The 17,951-nt window shown below is 41.8% G+C and overlaps 2 protein-coding genes across 2 annotated transcripts in view; one reads left to right on the top strand and one right to left on the bottom strand.

The window, feature by feature from the left end:
* Window positions 1–5,635, top strand: part of LOC119648049 — a 39,548-nt gene extending 33,913 nt beyond the window's left edge. Inside the window, 4 exon segments of the mRNA XM_038049511.1 lie at window positions 4,336–4,542; window positions 4,611–4,877; window positions 4,879–5,091; window positions 5,167–5,635. Of these exon segments, the coding sequence (XP_037905439.1) occupies window positions 4,336–4,542; window positions 4,611–4,877; window positions 4,879–5,091; window positions 5,167–5,451 (972 nt within the window). The 3' untranslated portion in view covers window positions 5,452–5,635.
* On the bottom strand, window positions 5,097–6,052 carry LOC119648051 (thyroid transcription factor 1-associated protein 26; the record flags this gene model as incomplete). Its single annotated transcript, XM_038049514.1, has 3 exons — window positions 5,097–5,598; window positions 5,680–5,868; window positions 5,934–6,052. Coding segments are annotated over 3 exons (327 nt in total), but the record flags the coding sequence as incomplete, so codon positions are not given.
* Between the last annotated feature and the right edge of the window lie 11,899 nt (window positions 6,053–17,951).

Here is a 17,951-nt window from a genome sequence, read left to right as displayed (position 1 = left end):
TGGAGAAACTGCGTTATGAAATTGCTTCACGCATTAACCCAACCTGGATGAAGTGCTGTTCTACAAATGGTGTTCTTTGTTCTCGACGTATCAACAAACGTATCAAATCTAAAATTTAATGCAATGTCGCCCATCCTGTCGCTCTCTATGGTTCTGGGTGCTGGCCGACTATAAAAAACAATGAACGGCGTCTTGCGGTAATGGAGACGAAGATGTTACGTTGGACTAGTGGTGTGACACGTTTTGATCAGATCCGGAATGAGGATATCCACGATCGATATGGGGTTGCACCGAAAAAACTGCGATAGAGGCGTCTTCGTTGGTATGGTCACGTAATTCGTGCTAATGAGAATTCACTTGCCAACATTAGTCTGAACATCGAAGTCCATGGTAAGCGACCAAAAGGCCAGCCGGAACACCGGTGGATGGAGATTTAAAAGCCTCGCGATTGCATCCAGATCAGGCATTTCATAGAACCAAATGGCGAAACCGGTCACGACGCGCCGACCCCACTTGTGAAAGGGACAATGGCTGAAGAAAAAGAAGAGTTGTACAACCCGATATCCTCACGATATTTTGCAATCTTTAGCGTTATCCACTACACGTGGCTTGCTGAAGATTACATACATCGTTGTATATGATGTATTATAATATAATGTTGGATATTCATAGAGACCATATACTGTTTGACTCCATCATCAACGTCATTCCGGACCCTTCTTTCCACCTGGTAGTTATCAACAAACTAACTAGGAATGTCAGTCGTTGCTAGGGCCTTCAAAATTTTATTCTACACAGTTGGCGCAATTTAGTGCATTCTCATATCCACCTATTCTTCTTCTTCTTCAGCCTTTGCCCCGTTCACAAGCGGGGTCGGCTCGTCATGATCGGAATCGCCAATTGGCTCTATCAAATACCTCATCTGGATGCAATCGCTAGGCTTTTAAATCCCCATCCAGCGTTGTTTCGGCCGATCTTTTGGCCGCTCACCATCAACTTTGCTGTTCAGGCCAATCTTGACAAGATAAGTATCGTCAGCGCGAATTACGTGACCGTATCATCCAAGATGCCTCCCTGGAAATTTTTCCGCGATCGGTGCAGCTCCATATCGATCGCAGGATATCCTAATTTCGGATGTAATCAAAACGTGTCACACCACTAGTTTAACGGAACATCTTTGTCTCCATTCCCGCAAGAGGTCGTCCATTGTCTTTTATAGTCGGCCAACACTCAGAACCATCGATTTGAGACGTTCGTTGATACGTCGAATCACAAAGAACACTAGTTGTGGAAAGCCACTTACTCCAGGTTGGGTTAATGTGTGAAGCAATTTCATAACGCAGTTCTTCATTGGCTGATAGCATTAACTCGCTGAAAGCATTTATCAGCTCAGTTCTGGGCAGGTTCGCTGTCGCTGGCAGTGATTGTACCTGTTTTATGGGGATTGGTCGTCAAAAATTCAGTTTTATTCAGATTTCAATCTGAGACCGCGTTGAATGAGGCGATCATTCCATTTTTGGAGAAGTTGCTCGAGACCATTTTTGCTATTAAACGCTAAGAAAACATCATCTGTATAAAGCAGTGGATTGGTGGCAGTGGCACTGGATGTTGGATATGCCGTGTACCTGTGTCCATAACAAGAACAAAGAGGAGTGGGGAGAGGCGCGCTTCCTCGCCACACTTCGAACTCTACTTTCCGGATTGTAGAAGAGCAATTGAACCCAGCGCACGAGTTCTTCTAGCATTAAGTGTTTGTGTTCTCATATCCACCTGTCTTCAGCCAACAAATCAAGCTGCCAATCTAAAAACCTTCCAGCTACCCAGAGCAACTATTCCGTTTCAGAGAGTCTGGGAGTAGGCGTGGGCCAACCCCAGCCGGACTAGTAGTACTTCTATGAAGACCGGAAGTATGTGTCACGCTGAGATAGTGTTTGTAGAAATTCAATGTAGTCCTTGCTTGTCGTAAAAGGTGACTAAAGGATACAGATGTTTGTGGGCTAACAACTCGTGTACTAACTCTCGAAATTAACTATGCTTCGGAAACGACTACTACGCCTTAGAAACGAACTGATTTTTCGACTACGACCTTTTACTTTCGTCAAAGATTGAATTCGATTTTAGAACACTACTCTACGGCCGTATTGAAATTTCGCAGAATGCTTCAGGAATGGATTTTCAGCATAGACTTTTCGGGATACGGTTATCATTCAACAGTGGGGAAACTATCTAGCTGATCGAACGGCAAACATCTTGAACAACTAGCCGGCGAACTGGGCCTCCATCAAAAGTGCACTTCTTCCCGGTGCAAATGAAGTTGTTGGCCACGTCAAGAAGGGCACCATATGGCTTGGCAAATCGAGGAGCGTAAGGAACTGAAGGCTCTTATTGTCCGTTGCAAATGGAGGCAAGCGAAATATGCTTGATCTCTGGTACCGTAGAAATTCTCAAGAAGAAAAGCATAAAATGCACCATAGCAAAAAGGGAATTCACTATTGAGCTAGGCACGAAAGCAGAAGCAGCAGCCGAAGTCGATAGGTCAAGGGTGGTAAATGCACTTCTGGTTATGCCAAGTAATGGAACGTACTTTAACAGAGTGCCTCAGTGAAGCGTTTAAAAATCACACAGCACAGAACAGTAGGTTTTTTGGGAAAACCTGAAGGATGCTAAATCGCATTTCGTCCAACACGCTATGTTCCGTTTAGGAAATATTGGCAATCATATATCGCCCTAAGGTTTATCAACTTTACGTATCAACACAAGCTTCTGCCACTACCATTAGGCTGGCCAGATGATCTTTTTTGCAATGCATGTTCCACACAACTCGCAAACGTGACCGGATTTTGTACGTAAACTTTCGTATGGCTTTTTGGTGACCCTAAAATAACCTCAACTGACTCAATCCTTTAAAAATTGTTCCTTACTTTCCTAAGCATGAGCTAGTTTTTTAACGCAAGTTAAGGGTATTATAACGGTCAAAACTTACTGTCATATTTTCGGACAAAATATGGTTCCGTATGTTCATGAAAAAATAACTGAGCGTTAGATCGTTCAAGATGATCATGGTCAAAAGTGTTCATTTAATTAGGTTTAGCATTATAATCCAGCAAAAAAAAACCGGTCCCAGAATTGCGAATTAAACCCCCTTGTGAGTCTTTGGAAAGTGTTAAATCGGCGTGTTCGTATTCATCCATTTTTTTGACCACCTAAATTTTTGACTAATTTTACGAAAAAAATTAGATTTTTTTTTGTGATTATCATAAATTGAAAACTTGTTATATGCTACAAAATTGTACTGAACCATCGCTTTCGCTGGCAAGTTAGACAGCCTTCCCCCTTTTGACCTTGCAAATTTCCTACAAGTTCTTTCTGTAGCCTGGTGCCCCCAGCAGCGATAATCTTCATGAAGGTGCGAAGACATGACAATGTCATCCCCACAACTGAATCAAAACCACCTTTTCATACGATCAATACGTATTTATACCACCATGCCCAACTGCACGGAATTGGAATTTTGCCCGTCAGCAATAATGTAGGTCGGAAAAGACTTTGTCAAAATAAGACTTCAGGATCATAGCAGCTATACATGTATACGCCCCCTATTATAGTTGATACAAAGTTGCAGCTTCGCCCAGTCAAGTCTGTTGTCCATATATAATTGCAAAGATAGACAAGGTTTACTTCGGAAATGGTGTATGGATGCAAATCCTAAGTGATTCTTCAAAACAGTTAACACCTACTTCAGGTTTAGGGGGACTTGTCGCTAGCAGCTGTTATGCAAACCTTCCATTCCTATGAAGTATTGATTTGAGGTAATATTCGGTTTCTTGTCAATGTGTCTTTTTTCCTACAACTTTTGCATTACGTAGACCGATTAATATTATTTAGTACGCTTTTGCGAAGTTTTAATACATGAGGAGGGTGAGCAGCAACCCCCTCTATATCACCAAATATTTATCTAATTTCATTAAAGTCTCTATTCCGGGGCTTCAAGAAAACTTTTGACCCGAGGAATCACCCCCTTTCGTCAAACCTCTGTATAGGATTCAGTTTTATTGTCGTCACACTTATAACTGTACAACCTAGCAAAAAGGACGAAAATTCCAATCTGGTAATTTTAGGAACTTTTTTTGACTAATTAGGCACTTCAGACAAGTCGGCCGTGAATTTTTTCATCTTTTAATAGCACTTAGGAGGGAGGTACTGATTCTTCCCTTCAATCGGTTGTTCATAGAGTTATGCACATAATATTTGTAAGTCAATTTCGATAGAATTTAGAGAAGTTAAATAACACATGCTGTAGACCTTATATAATCTAACAGCTTTTCACCTCCGTAGGATGGCGGTGGTGATAACAAGTCTGGCCTAACGAATATATTTAAAATAATTCTCGAAAAAATTAAAGACTTCGCTGACGACCGTCCAGCATTGGAAAAGCAGACTGATCTGTGTGGTTTGACAAAAACACTGATAGCCTTACAAAACAATGACGGAAGCTGTTGCCGTAATCGGCAACGAGGTGGACAGAATAGCAGTTGTGGTTCTGTAAGTGTGCTTCACCACACCTACGTCTAATGTTCATTACAAACTTTGTTGATTTATTTCTCACACAGGACACGGAGCAACGCGAGAAATACACCCCAACATCAGACAACATAAGTTGCCTGGTAAAGAAAATACTTGAATTAGGCGTTAAATACTGCTCGAATCGAAATATCGATTTACGCGGAGCACTGTGTAGAATTCTCAGCAACGAAGATAATAACCAAGAGTTGACCAACATCTGCCGTACGGTAGCTCAGTACTTAGAGACAGATAGAAATGTCGTCTGTGATCACATGAGGAAGGAAACTGTTGGCCGCGTTCGCAATGCACCAGTGCTTGCCAGAAGTCCGAGGAAATATAAAATATCCTACTGCTATGGATTACAAGACTGCTGATTTCACGTTGCCACCACCAGAAGGATGCGAAGAGGGTGACGTTGAACAGTACCGACGAAAAAAGCGAACGCGCGAATGTTGCGTTCAAATTGACGGACCTGACATTGATAACACTATCCAGGGAGTAAACCAAAAGTTGCCAAATGGAATTGAAGTAAGTTTCTGTCTAGCTCGGAAAATGTTCAATGATTAATCAACCAATAAACATTTATCCTGAATTTAATTTTAGATTTGCCGGAAAGGAACAATGGACCTAGACTCGGACGTTTTTATATTAAAAATGGGAAAGAAAGAGCCATCGTCTGATAAGAAATCATTAATTGAAATTGAACTCAGAACACCGAAGGGTCCGACAGGCGGTCGCACTCAGACCGCTAGCATTTGGACGCAAGTTGACGAGAATATGCTAGTAGAAAGAGTTTCAGGTGGTGGTAATGGAGGCAAAGGCAAGGGCAAAGGTAAAGGAAAGGGGAAAGGCAAGGGCAAGGGAAAAGGTAAAAAAGGAAAAAAATAGAATGAACTAGTTTCGAGGTCATATACTATCCTTTTTTGGAGAATAACTACTAAAGTCAAACTGCTCGAAACGTGTGCGGGTGCACTAAAATTTTCCATTTTTTTAGAAATGCTGGCTCCTTTTGTATTTTACATAGTTGTATCTGATCTGGAATAAATGAAACTAAAATTTCTGTTATACGAAATTCGGCAATTTTAATGTAAGTAAAATTTGCTATATAACTATTACTGCGACTCCTGGATTTTCTTCAGCAGATATTCAATCCTATCTTTCATTACTGGTTGGCCCTTCTTCGTCTTTTTAGACATGACTTTCTGTCGTTGTGTTCGCTTTTCTTTCAGTTCCTTCTGTTTCGCAGCCCTCTCCTCTTTTATTTGATCGCGTTTTGCCTTCGATTTCCGATATTGATGGTTTCTCCTGATAAAGTAGGATTATTCGGAAAAGTGTTTACTCATATGTTGTTAACTTGAGTGTTAACTCACCGGCTTGGGTTTCTTTTCGAACTTCTGCTTTTTCTTGAATATCGGCTTCCCAGGTGGTCCCTTTTTCCTCTGTGCAAATCGCTTCTCTTGGAACTCGCCTTTTCTTTGTTTGCCCATCGTTATAACCTAAAATTTAAAATGTTGAAAGTATTTCAACAGTAAGGATAAAATGAAAAAAAATTGGAAGAGTGTGCAGAAATTGATCAGTAATTATCATTGCTGTCCTCAGGACCTGTTTCGCTTTTTGGGGTACATATTTTGAGCCCTCATTCCCCTATATTTCACCCAGTATCAAAAATAGTTTTCAGTAGTACTAATTGTATGTAAATGGATTCACAGACTAAATGTTGTCAAATTTTACGACAATTGGTTCAGTCGCTTCAGAGTAAATAGGGTGTTGCAGACAGACATTGAATCCATTCTAGTAAGGTTTTGTTTTACACAAAACCTTTAAAATGGATGTGGTATATCCGTTGATGGACTCCAAAACCGTTGAACCGATCGCCACGAAAATTGATAATATTTTGTTGCTATTCATATTGTGGTTACTTGCTCCTAGATGACACTGCAGCGGATCAACTTATACACCTTTCAATCAGTCGCCATGACAAATAATGATTGTGATTGTTCGGACGTTAAATTCTGAAAATTGTTGATATACTACCCAAAATTGGATCAACCAGGCATGCACAGCAACTACCAGGCAGTAGAGCTGCGGAAATATCTGAAGAATTACACTCGCGAACTAAAAACCAAACCAATCAGAACCTCTATTTCAAAAGCTGCACACAAACATCCTACGAATTTGAGCTTCCACTTGAAGGGCTGCGAAAATATCGCAACAACATCGTGTACGAATTACAAATTTTCGAGCAAAAGCTTTTACTTTCAAACCTGCTGTAATTCACGAAGGGCAAGGGACAAGACGTGAAACTGAATGCTCACGACTGAGAATCGATTCCAATAAACAATTACAAAATGCATCGAAATGTTCTAATTGAACTAATGGCTATATTCAGCTTTGAAGTTTCAGTAAGAAATGCCTGGTAAGGATTGTTCCACTGCCAAGGTCCATGGCTGAACCGCCAGAGCCACTTCTAGCACATAATACCGTATTTACTCAAGAATCCAAACAATTTTTACAGCATACAGACCTTATGCTTTCAAAGGTCTGCCGTGTTCAGTGAGTTAAACATATGGTGGTGAAGTGAATTACAATGCCACGTATTATTTCACTCCCGGCGACAACTGCTACACACAAAGGTTATAAACGTGCGTTGGATGTAAACACAGAGCACTTGATCACTCAACTCGTGGGGTCCGTTGATTATGTAGCTTTTAGCCCAAAGGTAGACTTAGTAGCACCGAAGAAATGGGAGCTTACGAATGAAAGGGGGTGTTCCAACTTGGGAGATCTATAGAAGGCTTCATACTGTAAGTGTTAGTGAAGTGTATAATATGTAATAAATCCTACCGGTCAATGCCACGATCGAAAAAACGGTGAGTACCTATCATCCACTCCCAAATCAACTACCAAGTCAAAAATCTCCTAAGGAAACGCGAGGTCGAAGTTATATCTACCAGCAGATCACATCAACTGAAGACACGACTAGAAAGCGTTAGGATGACAGCGAGAAAAACAGGATCTATCAGATAACATGCACGGATTGCAAAAATCAAATGTGGTACCTATCTAAGTATATATTATTTTTGGCAATCCAGAAAAGGATAATTTAAGGGTAATTAAAGAGTTTAATGACTTTCATAAATTACATGCCTTGGAAAGTTCCATTATCTATAAGATACCTAAGGAGAAAAAGTTTAACGACGATCCAGGGAACATCAACAGTTAGCTTTTTGGGTTGATAGGTAGCAATAAAATAATATGAAATAAGGTGGTCACAGGGTAATACCGAGATAACCGTTCGTAGTTCTTTCTTAAAGAAAATAAATTGTACCAACTGGTCCTCCAGGTTGGGGTTGGGTAGAACTGACACCCTACATGGTAAACTAGATGAATATAAGAACGACGAGCCCGACAATGAAAACAGACTAATGAACTGCACATTTTGTCATGGAATGTGCGCTCCCTGTTCAGATCAAACGCTGCCTGTTACAATATAAGGCTGATGTAATAGCGTCACAAGAGATGCGCTGGACAGGGACCGGTATCCTGGAGAGTGGCATATATTATAAGTGGTCATCCAATATACCATATGCTCTGAGTAAGGTTTTTAGTCAGCCAAAAACTGAAATGTGCTGTTATCGGCTTTCAAAACAAACGAAAGGCTATACACTTTGCGTTTGAAGAAGAAATATAAGCCTCATTAACGTTCACGCCCTTACAGGGGAGACTGCAAAGCCAGAGAAGGATACCCTCTACGAGGCAGTAGAACGAACCCCCGAAGACTGTCCCAGATATGATATTAAAATCAGTCTTGGGAATTTTATCAGTCAAGTAGGGACGAAGCCCGTATTCAGGCTTCCATAGCTTACAGAAAAATGCCAATGATAACAGGTTGTGGATTATTCAATTAGCAATATCGCACGAAATGGTTGTTGGAAATACCCGGTTTGCATGGAAAGCGATCTACAAGCAAACGTGGGCCTCTCCAGACGGGACCACTTTCAACCGAGTTAAGCACGTGCTACCGCCACCTCTCAGCCTTGATTAATAACAGAGCACATAGGGGGACCAATATAGGCTCGGATCAGTATCCCGCTGCATGTTACCCCGGGCTCGAATAACACACACTAGTATCTCCTCTGATAATAAGGTGAGAGTGAACACTGAAGCCATCCACAACACCTATGACTAGGAAATGGATGCCGCAATAAATGCAGACAGCGGAAGTCCTGGAGATAAAGCATCGACAAATGACCTTGACAACCACCTAAAGACGTATTATTGATACGGCCACAAAAATACTTGACCCCAGTTCGCAGAGAAGTCAGAACGGCTTGTTCGACGATGAATATAAGCTAGCAACGGAGCGGAAGAATGTGCATACCGAGTAATGTTGCACCCTCAAAGAACACGCAGAAACCTATCATGAGATTCGTTGAGTGGAGAAGCGACTTCACAGATGGAAAAAGGGAGCCTGAGACCAAAAGGTCTGTGAGAGAGAGCAATCGCACCAGGCTGTTGGAATATGCCCAACAGTTGCATCGTCTTTCAGCGACCTAAAGGCTGTCTATGATACATAGCCAGGATAAAACTGCATACAGCCATGGGAGAATTCGGTATCCCGACTGAAAATGATGAGACTGACTATGCCGACCCTGACCAATGTGCCGAGGCGCGACCATTCACCATCAACAGTGGTCTAAGGTAAGGAGATGCCCTATCGTGCATTCCTCTTTAACCTGGCTCTGGAAAAATTGATCCGTGATGCTGGCCATATCAACATCATAGGAAGAACAACCCGAGATGCACCTTCATCCAGACTGCGCGAGATCTTGGGCTGCACATTGATAAAGACACGACAAAATATATGGTGCTAACGTCAGCAACAAAAAACAAAGAAGCAACAACATCAAATCGCACTGGCCAAATGAGGACAATAAACGTTGCATACTACAACTTTGAAACTCCTCTCCAATCGAGGGTCGAAAATCACAACCGATAATAGCTATGACGATGAAATCTACGCACGGCTGTTGGCAGCCAACACAGCCTATTTCAGCTTACAAAACCTGTTTCGCTCGAAACGTCTCACCATACTCTCTCTTACTGTACAAGACTAGGATCTTGCCAGTCCTTACGTATTCCTTGGAGACCTAGGTTCTTAGCAAAAAAATTGCAAACTCTTGGCCGCGTTCGAGAGAAGAATCCTCCGAAGAATTTTTGGCCTCGTACATGAGGATGGGCGATTCCGTAGCCTACATAATGCACGGAATCTATGAGCGATACCACAACTATCTGATTGTGGATCCGGCTCAACCGGTTGCGTTGGACGGGTCACTTAATCCATATGGATAAGGATGTTCCATCCCGGAAAGTCTATAAGGGAAATGTCTATGGTAAAAAAAGAAGACAAGGCAGACCCTGCCTGAGATGGAGCGATGGCGTAAGTCAGGACGCCAGACATCTTTTAGGGATATCAAATTTTTGGACCTTAACGCAAAACCGGGGTATCTAGGGTTCTTTACTAAGGTAGGCCTAGAACGGATACCGGTTGCTGCGCCGTTGATGACGATGATCCAGTAAACCATATGCTTCGAGTAGGCTTCTTAGTCGGCCAAAAATGAAACCTGCTCTTATCGGTTTTGTAAACATAAGCGGAAGGCTATGCACTTTGCGTTTGCAAGGGAAATTCAGAAAAATAAGACCCATTAACGTTCATTCCCCTACAAAGGAGAGAGTTGCAGAGTTAGAGAAAGATACCTTCTACGAGGCAATAGAACGAACCCTCGAAATCTGTCCCAAGTATGATATCCAAATCGTTCTTGGAAATTTTATCAATCAAGTAGAGACGAAGCCCCTATGAACTCGAAAAGTATAGAGCAACCGCACCAGGCGCGGGAGTTTAACCCGTAACTATAGACGTGACGTCCTTATCCCCTTACAACAGATGTGACGTCTGTCAGACACCTATTTATTTTCCTTTTTACAAACGCGTTTAGCGACTGGTTTTGAATTTGTATATGCTTGAAACATTTTCTGGTAACCAGCCACCACATCTAAAAATAATGAAACAAACAACGGAGAACATGTGACGAACTTTATTTATTTAGAATACTACCAAATAAATTGAAACAAGGGTGGACGATTCTATAGCCTACATAACGACGAAATCTTTGGGCGATACCAGTAGCCGTCTGGTTGTGCATAAAATCCGGCTGAATAAGTTGCAGTGGGCGGGTCACTTAATCGATATGGATGAGGATAATCCAGCCCGGAAAATCTATAAGGGTAATATTTATGGTAGAAAAAGAAGACGAGGCAGACCCTGTCTGAGATGTAGCGATGGCGTAGGCCAGAATGCCAGACAGCTTTTAGGGATATCGGTTGTCGTGCCGTTGATAATAATGAATAATATTCCAGAAGGGTTTGCAACTCTTTCTTAAGTTCAACCGTCGTATTGTTCGAAATGACGAGCCATTTTTGGTATCAGAGCATTTACTTGCTTCCACTTGAATATTGAGGTATATCTTTATGCCTTTGCCAATTCTTTCCAAAACGTTTCTTTGAACAAGGAGTTTTTGTGACTCCTGGCGAAAGGTAACGGTTACGATTTCTTTACACGATATTTTAGGGACACTGCGATTTATAGCTCTAAATAGAAAATACTGGAAACTAGTAACTGGTTTGTCAATTGCATGAGTTGACCGAATATTCGACTAAGAAATGCCTTCAAAACCGACATCAGCGTTCAAACTGGATTGATATCCTTGCACAATCAGCCTTTTTAAAGTTGAAACAAGTCGGGAAACCGGAAGCGTGACGCTTCAGGTATAAAACGGTTTTGTGTTTCCCTATGTGAGGAGCATAACGTAGTTCTCCATTGGCTTATAGCAATTGACCCGAGATATTTAAATCGCTCAGTTCTGGGCAGGTTACCACCATTGCCAGAACTCAGCGATTTAAATATTGGAGGGGCAGATTAATTAGCACGAAATTGATAAGTTTGAACTGCTATAACTTTCCCAATAATAGTTGGATTTTCATGAAACTTGGAATGTGCATGCACGAGGTTGTCCTCTATGTCGGTGCAAAATTTAGTACACTTAGGATGAACTTAAGGGGAGTTTTTTAGTCAATTTCTAAAAGTTGATAATATACTATTAGTAAATTTTTTGAGCAGATACCGGAATAGGACATCTCTCGAAGATTAGATTTCACATAAGTGTTTTACACAAAATCTTAAAAAGTGCTGCAGATAAGTAGATTCTTCATAAATGCGACTTTAATATTTCACGCGAATGTCAATTATTCCGGGTAATTATGACGTCAGCATCTGATTTGCATGGCTTTGGAAGCGGTAAATTCGCGCGAAATTGCTAAATGTGAACTGCTATAACTTTGGCGTTAATTGCCAGATTTCTACGAAATTTTGCATATACATATATACGAAATATTGTCCTCTATGCTGATACAAAATTCGGAAGTCCTAGGATGGATTTAAGGGGGGTTTTTCAGTAAATTTCTAAAAAGTAGTAATATACTATTAGTAAGTTTATTTGAGCAGATATCGAAATGGGACATATTTTGGGGCCTAGATTTCATCTAGGCGCACCACCCTGATTTTTTTTCGAATTTTTAGGTTGAGTAGTTCCGAAAATGAGTTCACCTAAATTTATGCTACTTGCTGTATGCGTGAGATTTCATAGCTCCCATCTGTCCACCAAATTTCGTTCGGATCGGTTTAGCCGTTTTGGAGAAAAGTGCAGTGTGACAGACAGACAGACAGACATTGAATCGATTTTAATAAGGTTTTGTTTTACACAAAACCTTAAAAAGAACGTTTTCCGGTTGAGATGCGAGAAGTATAGAGTTTAAAAATTACTAGTAGATGGTCTGAGTTGTTGCTATAATCTAGATTCAAAGGCGATACTTTTTTACTTGAATGGAACGCAAGTTGGGTTATCCGAAAATAAAGAAAGATGGGATGAGAGTGGAGAAAAGTATTTAAAATATTACCTCACATTGTTTTTTCTACAGCCCCAATTTGTGTGCCTGAGATCTGGATCTTATATTATCACTTATACCGGTGCCAAATTTTAAACTTTTAGAATGAATTTAGGTGGTATTTTCAAGTAAAATTCTAAATTACGGTAATATATCATTACAAACTTTGTGCAGATATCGACATGTGATTTTGAGGCCTAGATTTCATATGGATGCAGGATTATGATTTTTTCCAGATTTTTCGGTCAGATAGGTAATGAAAACGGGAACTGTTTCACTTTTCGGGTCCTCACATTTTGAGCCTTCACTGTTCTTTGTTTCATCCAATATCAAAAATATCCATTTTCAAAAGTACTTATTGAACCCTTTCGTTTTATATCCCACATGACCATATTGTGTGAAAAGGAATTGTACCGCCCCCTCTTCTTTGCTGAACCAATTTAAAAGTTGGATAGTTACTGCAGTACACTTTGAAGTCAAGTATCTCAAATACCATCATATTTTTAAATGAGTTATGAAAGAAAAAATAATAACACTTTATGGTTGTTTTCTACTGTTATTATTTAATTAATTGTGTGTTACACATAAATATTACAGAGAAAAGTCATCGTTTTATGCAGTCAGAGAAAACATTATATTATATATTAGTATTATAGAAGCGTTATGAAAATAACTGCAAAAACAACAAATCCAACGTTTACTGTTCATCACACAATAAAAAGAAACTTTAAAGGAAGTGCCTCCGTTTCTCGCCAAAAAAGGTGGTGATGGAACACTGAAAATCTAATCCGAGTAAACAAAACCACAGATTTTGCGATTTGCGTAACATAAGAAACAACTCCAAGACAAGTGCAGTATCTTTTGCAAAAAAATGTTTCGCCCAAAGGTATAGTAACAGATCTTCCTAAAACCGTTTACAACTCTAAAGAAGAAGCCTATCGTTTTCCCAAAGATTATATTGAAGCAAGCCGTAAAATCGGAAGTTGGGCGTTTCGAATATAAAGGATTTGTGTTTATCTTATGTGAGAAACTTTTTACGTACATTTTTCCATTTGTATATGACTAAAAACCCAGATATGCTATTACTAACTTTATTCGTGCAGATATCGGAACGGGATGTATTTTGAGACCTAAATTTCGTTTAGATCTACCACTGTGATTTTTTCAGGCTTTTTCGGTTGGAGAGGTTCTGAGAATGAGACGTGTAACACTTTTTGATGGTCATATTTTGAAACCGCACTCCCCTATGTTTCACCCTGTATGGGGAGCCCCCCCCTTAAAATTAAAAAATAAATGGCGGCATTTGTTGTATGTAAAGGGAACAACACGCGCTTTCACCAATTATCAGTGATCAAGTCGATCCAGTCGTTTCTGAATAAATCGGGTATGACAGACAGACAGACAGGACAGACATCGACACGATTCTAATAAGGATTTTGTTACACACAAAAATCTTAAAAACGAGTTGAATATGCTCAAGAGATGATTAATAAGACAGAAGAGCTTTGGAAAGCCGTTAATTCTTATCCCGAGTCTAAATTAAACATTTTCGGTTGCGATGACCTGCAATTGGCGTCGAGAAGGATGGTCACTGCTTTTGAAGTTCGTAATATTGAGCCAACAGTTGAACACGGCGGAGGCAGCACCATCAGCCGGTTACATGTTATAAAGTGAAAAGGTGGTGCATGAGGCCATGATGGGCTGCTAAAGAGAAGCAGCTAGTGACACATGCTAAGAGATTGGACGAGATTATAAAGCCGTCTAGGAAAGAAGACCCACGAGAAAAGGATGGCACTCCCGCGTTAATGATGTCCGCGCTGAAGGAATAGGCCTGGCTGGAACCAATCGAAGAGCACTTTGCCGTTTTCGTTATTAACTGAGTCGACCCAAGCAAGATACGTGTCTCGCAGTTGAGGTCAGCGCCAAGGATGAAGGCATCGAAACTGGTCGCGATTCCCCAGAGTTCGGCCAGAATGGGAGTGAGGTGACGACCTGTGCCGCCCGCTCGCCGATTAGGACTCGGAGGACGCCACACCCAGACAGGAAGTCTGATCTACTGCTAACAGGCAGTTTGATGCCATTGCAGCCGATGGGATGCCTATTTGCCCTTAGTCCCGCTTTGACTAGTATGGCTGTGCCTGTGTCCGCGCCGTTGCGGAAAGTACTGTAACCGAGAGCATGTAATGCTGTAATGTAAGGAGAGCGAGGTTAGGATCGGAATCCTCGAGGAGCTTGTGGAGAACGAAACGTTTGTCGTTAGAAATGAGCGAAATAGTGTTGAGTGTGAACACCTTCATTTTGGATGTCTAGCAATTTGAAGAGGAATTTTAAGTACGCTTCGGGTTTGTCTTCAGGGGGAGACGGAGATATTGTGTTCCACAGCGAGGAGAAACAGACGAGGGTCTGTCAAGGTGGGAGAAGAACAAAGCAGACCGGGAGTGCGGGATGCTTTTGGCTCTCTCTTTGCACTGGATAGATTCCAGCCCACGGGGGCACTTAGAGAAGTTGGCAGGGTGGCCCAGTTGGCCACAGTTTGCGCATTTGAGGAGTGCGACCGACTCCTTTTCGGCGTTCTCCTCTACATTCAAATGGGGGCAGTCCCTGGAGGGGCCCGCGCACTTCATGCATCTGGGGTCGTATCCGCAGTTTGAGGATACGCGGCCAAATTGTTGGCAATTAAAACATTGGGTGACGTCCCCTTTTCGCTAATCGGTTGATAAAGTGGGGTATGTTTTTGTGACTATATTGACCTCCGCCTCAGAGTTGAAAGTCACACGGAAAAGGCTCAGATTGGTGTCACCAGCTCGAGACCACGGGGAGGAAAGCCTAGTCACGCGGACAGGCGTAATCTGCGCTAGCTCCTTAATTTCCGAAGCCACGTCTTCGGGAGTGAACTCATGGGGAGAGATTCCTCTGAGGATGAGGGTTGGCTTCCTCTCCTCTTTGAGCGTAAAGGAATGGCCTTCCAGTTTGGTGATCTTAATTAGATGTATTAGTTTCTTATGAATATTCGGACAAGTGAGCCTGTCAGCCGGTAGGTTGGTAATTTCAAATTTGGCATTTTTGTCTATGTTTTTTATTACAAAGCCCAGTGCCCTGGCTGTCAATCAATACAAAAAATATTCTTATCTTTAACTGTGGGTTGGCCGTGTCAGCAGATTACGAGGTTCTGGGACATGTGTGCGTCGCTTCGGGGCGATGCTCGTTGTCAGTGAGAAGACAAAAGCAATTTTTGTTCGCTGAGGTCTCGTTGTCCGAGGAGCCCGAATCCGTTTAGTTTCCGTTTGAAGACAGACTGACCTGAAGCAAGTTTGAATTCATCTGACAGGGCAGTCATCACTAATCGTTTCTTCGTCCGTAACGATCTTGCCGGCCGAATGGAGTTGTGTGGTGATATTAGAATTGCCCAGTCCATGGGCAGCGACAGTGTAAGCTGGTTCCGCGTCCTTCACACGCTGTAGTTTTGTGTTCTTCGAGTAAGGATGAGTTCCGCACTCGCAGGCGCGAGGCTTGTACCAGCTTTATGTTGTTATCAAGAAGTCACGTGTATTAAAATTCTAACTGGCACTGTTTTACCGTTAAACAAACACGGCTAAACAATTTAATGACGATGTTCGTAAGTTTGGCAACAGCGCAAAAGCCCGATCCGAACACAGGCGAGAGCAATCGGCAGAACGAACCATTTGCTTAGGCGAACACAAGCGAACTCAATGTTAATCATTGTTATCATACGTAAAGTGCCCATTTTCTTTTATTATTTTTCTGCTTAAAATAAAACTAATCAAATAATAATAACGGTAGAAAATGCACATACAAATGTATTGTTTTTTTTTTCTCAAATAGGTTATCTAAAAATATAAACTCACTTGAGATGTTTGACTTGAAAGTATATTGTAGTAACTATCCAACTTTTTAATGGGTTGACTGTATGTAGAGCCCTCCGTTGCATGTAAATTTCGTGACACCAGTGTACCTGTTTCCCAGTGAATCGGGTGACCAAGAACTTAAAAAGGAAAACTCAATGAAACCACGTGCAAGCCGTGAAACAGGAATTAAAGTGAGAATAATTTCGCACTTGAGCAACAACATTTCCCACCTTCAAGGGGGTGGTGACATCAGGAGTGAACTAGAACTAGAAACAGTGGTGGAAAACCTCAACACAGTCGTCATTGACGCATATGAGGCCAGCTGTCCAGGCTAAGACGTTAAGTCATGAAGTGATGTACCATGGTGGAACAGGAACCTGGCCAGAATGAGAACAGAGGCACGAAAACTGTTCAATCGGGCAAAGCAAACCGGGGACTGGAAGAGGTACAAAAATGGACTGACTGCGTATAGCAACGCAATCAGGGAAGCGAAACGGAACAGCTTCAGGGAATTTTGTGAAGGGATCGAAAAGATCACAGAAGCTGTACAAGGCTGTAGCCAAAGACGGGGGAATATCCTGTCTGTTTGAGAAAGCGAAAATGGGACATTTACCGAGAATGAGGAGGACAGGGTACACCTGCTTCTTAGAACTCATTACCCGGGGTCCTACCCCACGGTGGCAAGCGACGGGAAGAAAGGAGAACTGGAAACTAGGCTAAGGTGGACAGTGCGAACTTTTAAACCACTGAAATCTCACGGAGTAGATGGCATTTCCCCAGCACTAATCCAGAGATGCCTAGGAATTATCTTAGAGTCTCTTCTGAGGGTGGTAAGGGGGAGCATAGCACTGGGATACATACCAAGGGCATGGAAACGGGCAAAAGTGGTCTTTATTTCGAAAGGGGGTAAAAAGAATCCTTTTCAGCCCTAAATCTTTCAGACCAATTTGCTTAACATCGTTCATACTCAAAACGGTGGAGAAGGTCATAGACAATTATACTAGAACTAACGTTATAAATCGTAATTCCCCTACATCACTGTCAACTGTTCTGTATCAGCTGACAAGTGTACTACGGGATGCCATAGAAACAAAAGAAATAGCACTCGTGCGCGGTTTTGTATATCGACGGGGCATTCGACAACACATCGCACACAGAGATACAAGATGCCCTGAGTCGCAAGGGATCAGGAAACATCCTGGAATTCTGGATGGACAAAATGCTAGAAAGCAGGCAAATAAAAATACCGACAGGTACAAATTCTATTAGTCATGAACACCACTAAAGGACTGTCCACAGGGTAGGAGTACTATCGCCGCTGATGTCGGAGTGTGGTAGTGGGTGAACTCCTGCACGTGTTAACAAATACTGGAATACAAGTCCTGGGTTACGGCGGACGACATTGTTTTAATCTGTAGGAGCAAATATGAAGTGATAGAATCCAAACTGGACTAAGGGTTACTAGTGCCTGGTGCAGGAAGATCGGACTATGATCAACCCAGCCAAAACCACCATAGTACC

The sequence above is a fragment of the Hermetia illucens genome, chromosome 2 (assembly GCF_905115235.1).
Source record: "Hermetia illucens chromosome 2, iHerIll2.2.curated.20191125, whole genome shotgun sequence".
Classification (NCBI taxonomy): Eukaryota; Metazoa; Arthropoda; class Insecta; order Diptera; family Stratiomyidae; genus Hermetia; species Hermetia illucens.
The sequence above is the reverse complement of the archived record's forward strand: the minus strand, read 5'-3'. Positions and strand labels throughout refer to the sequence as shown.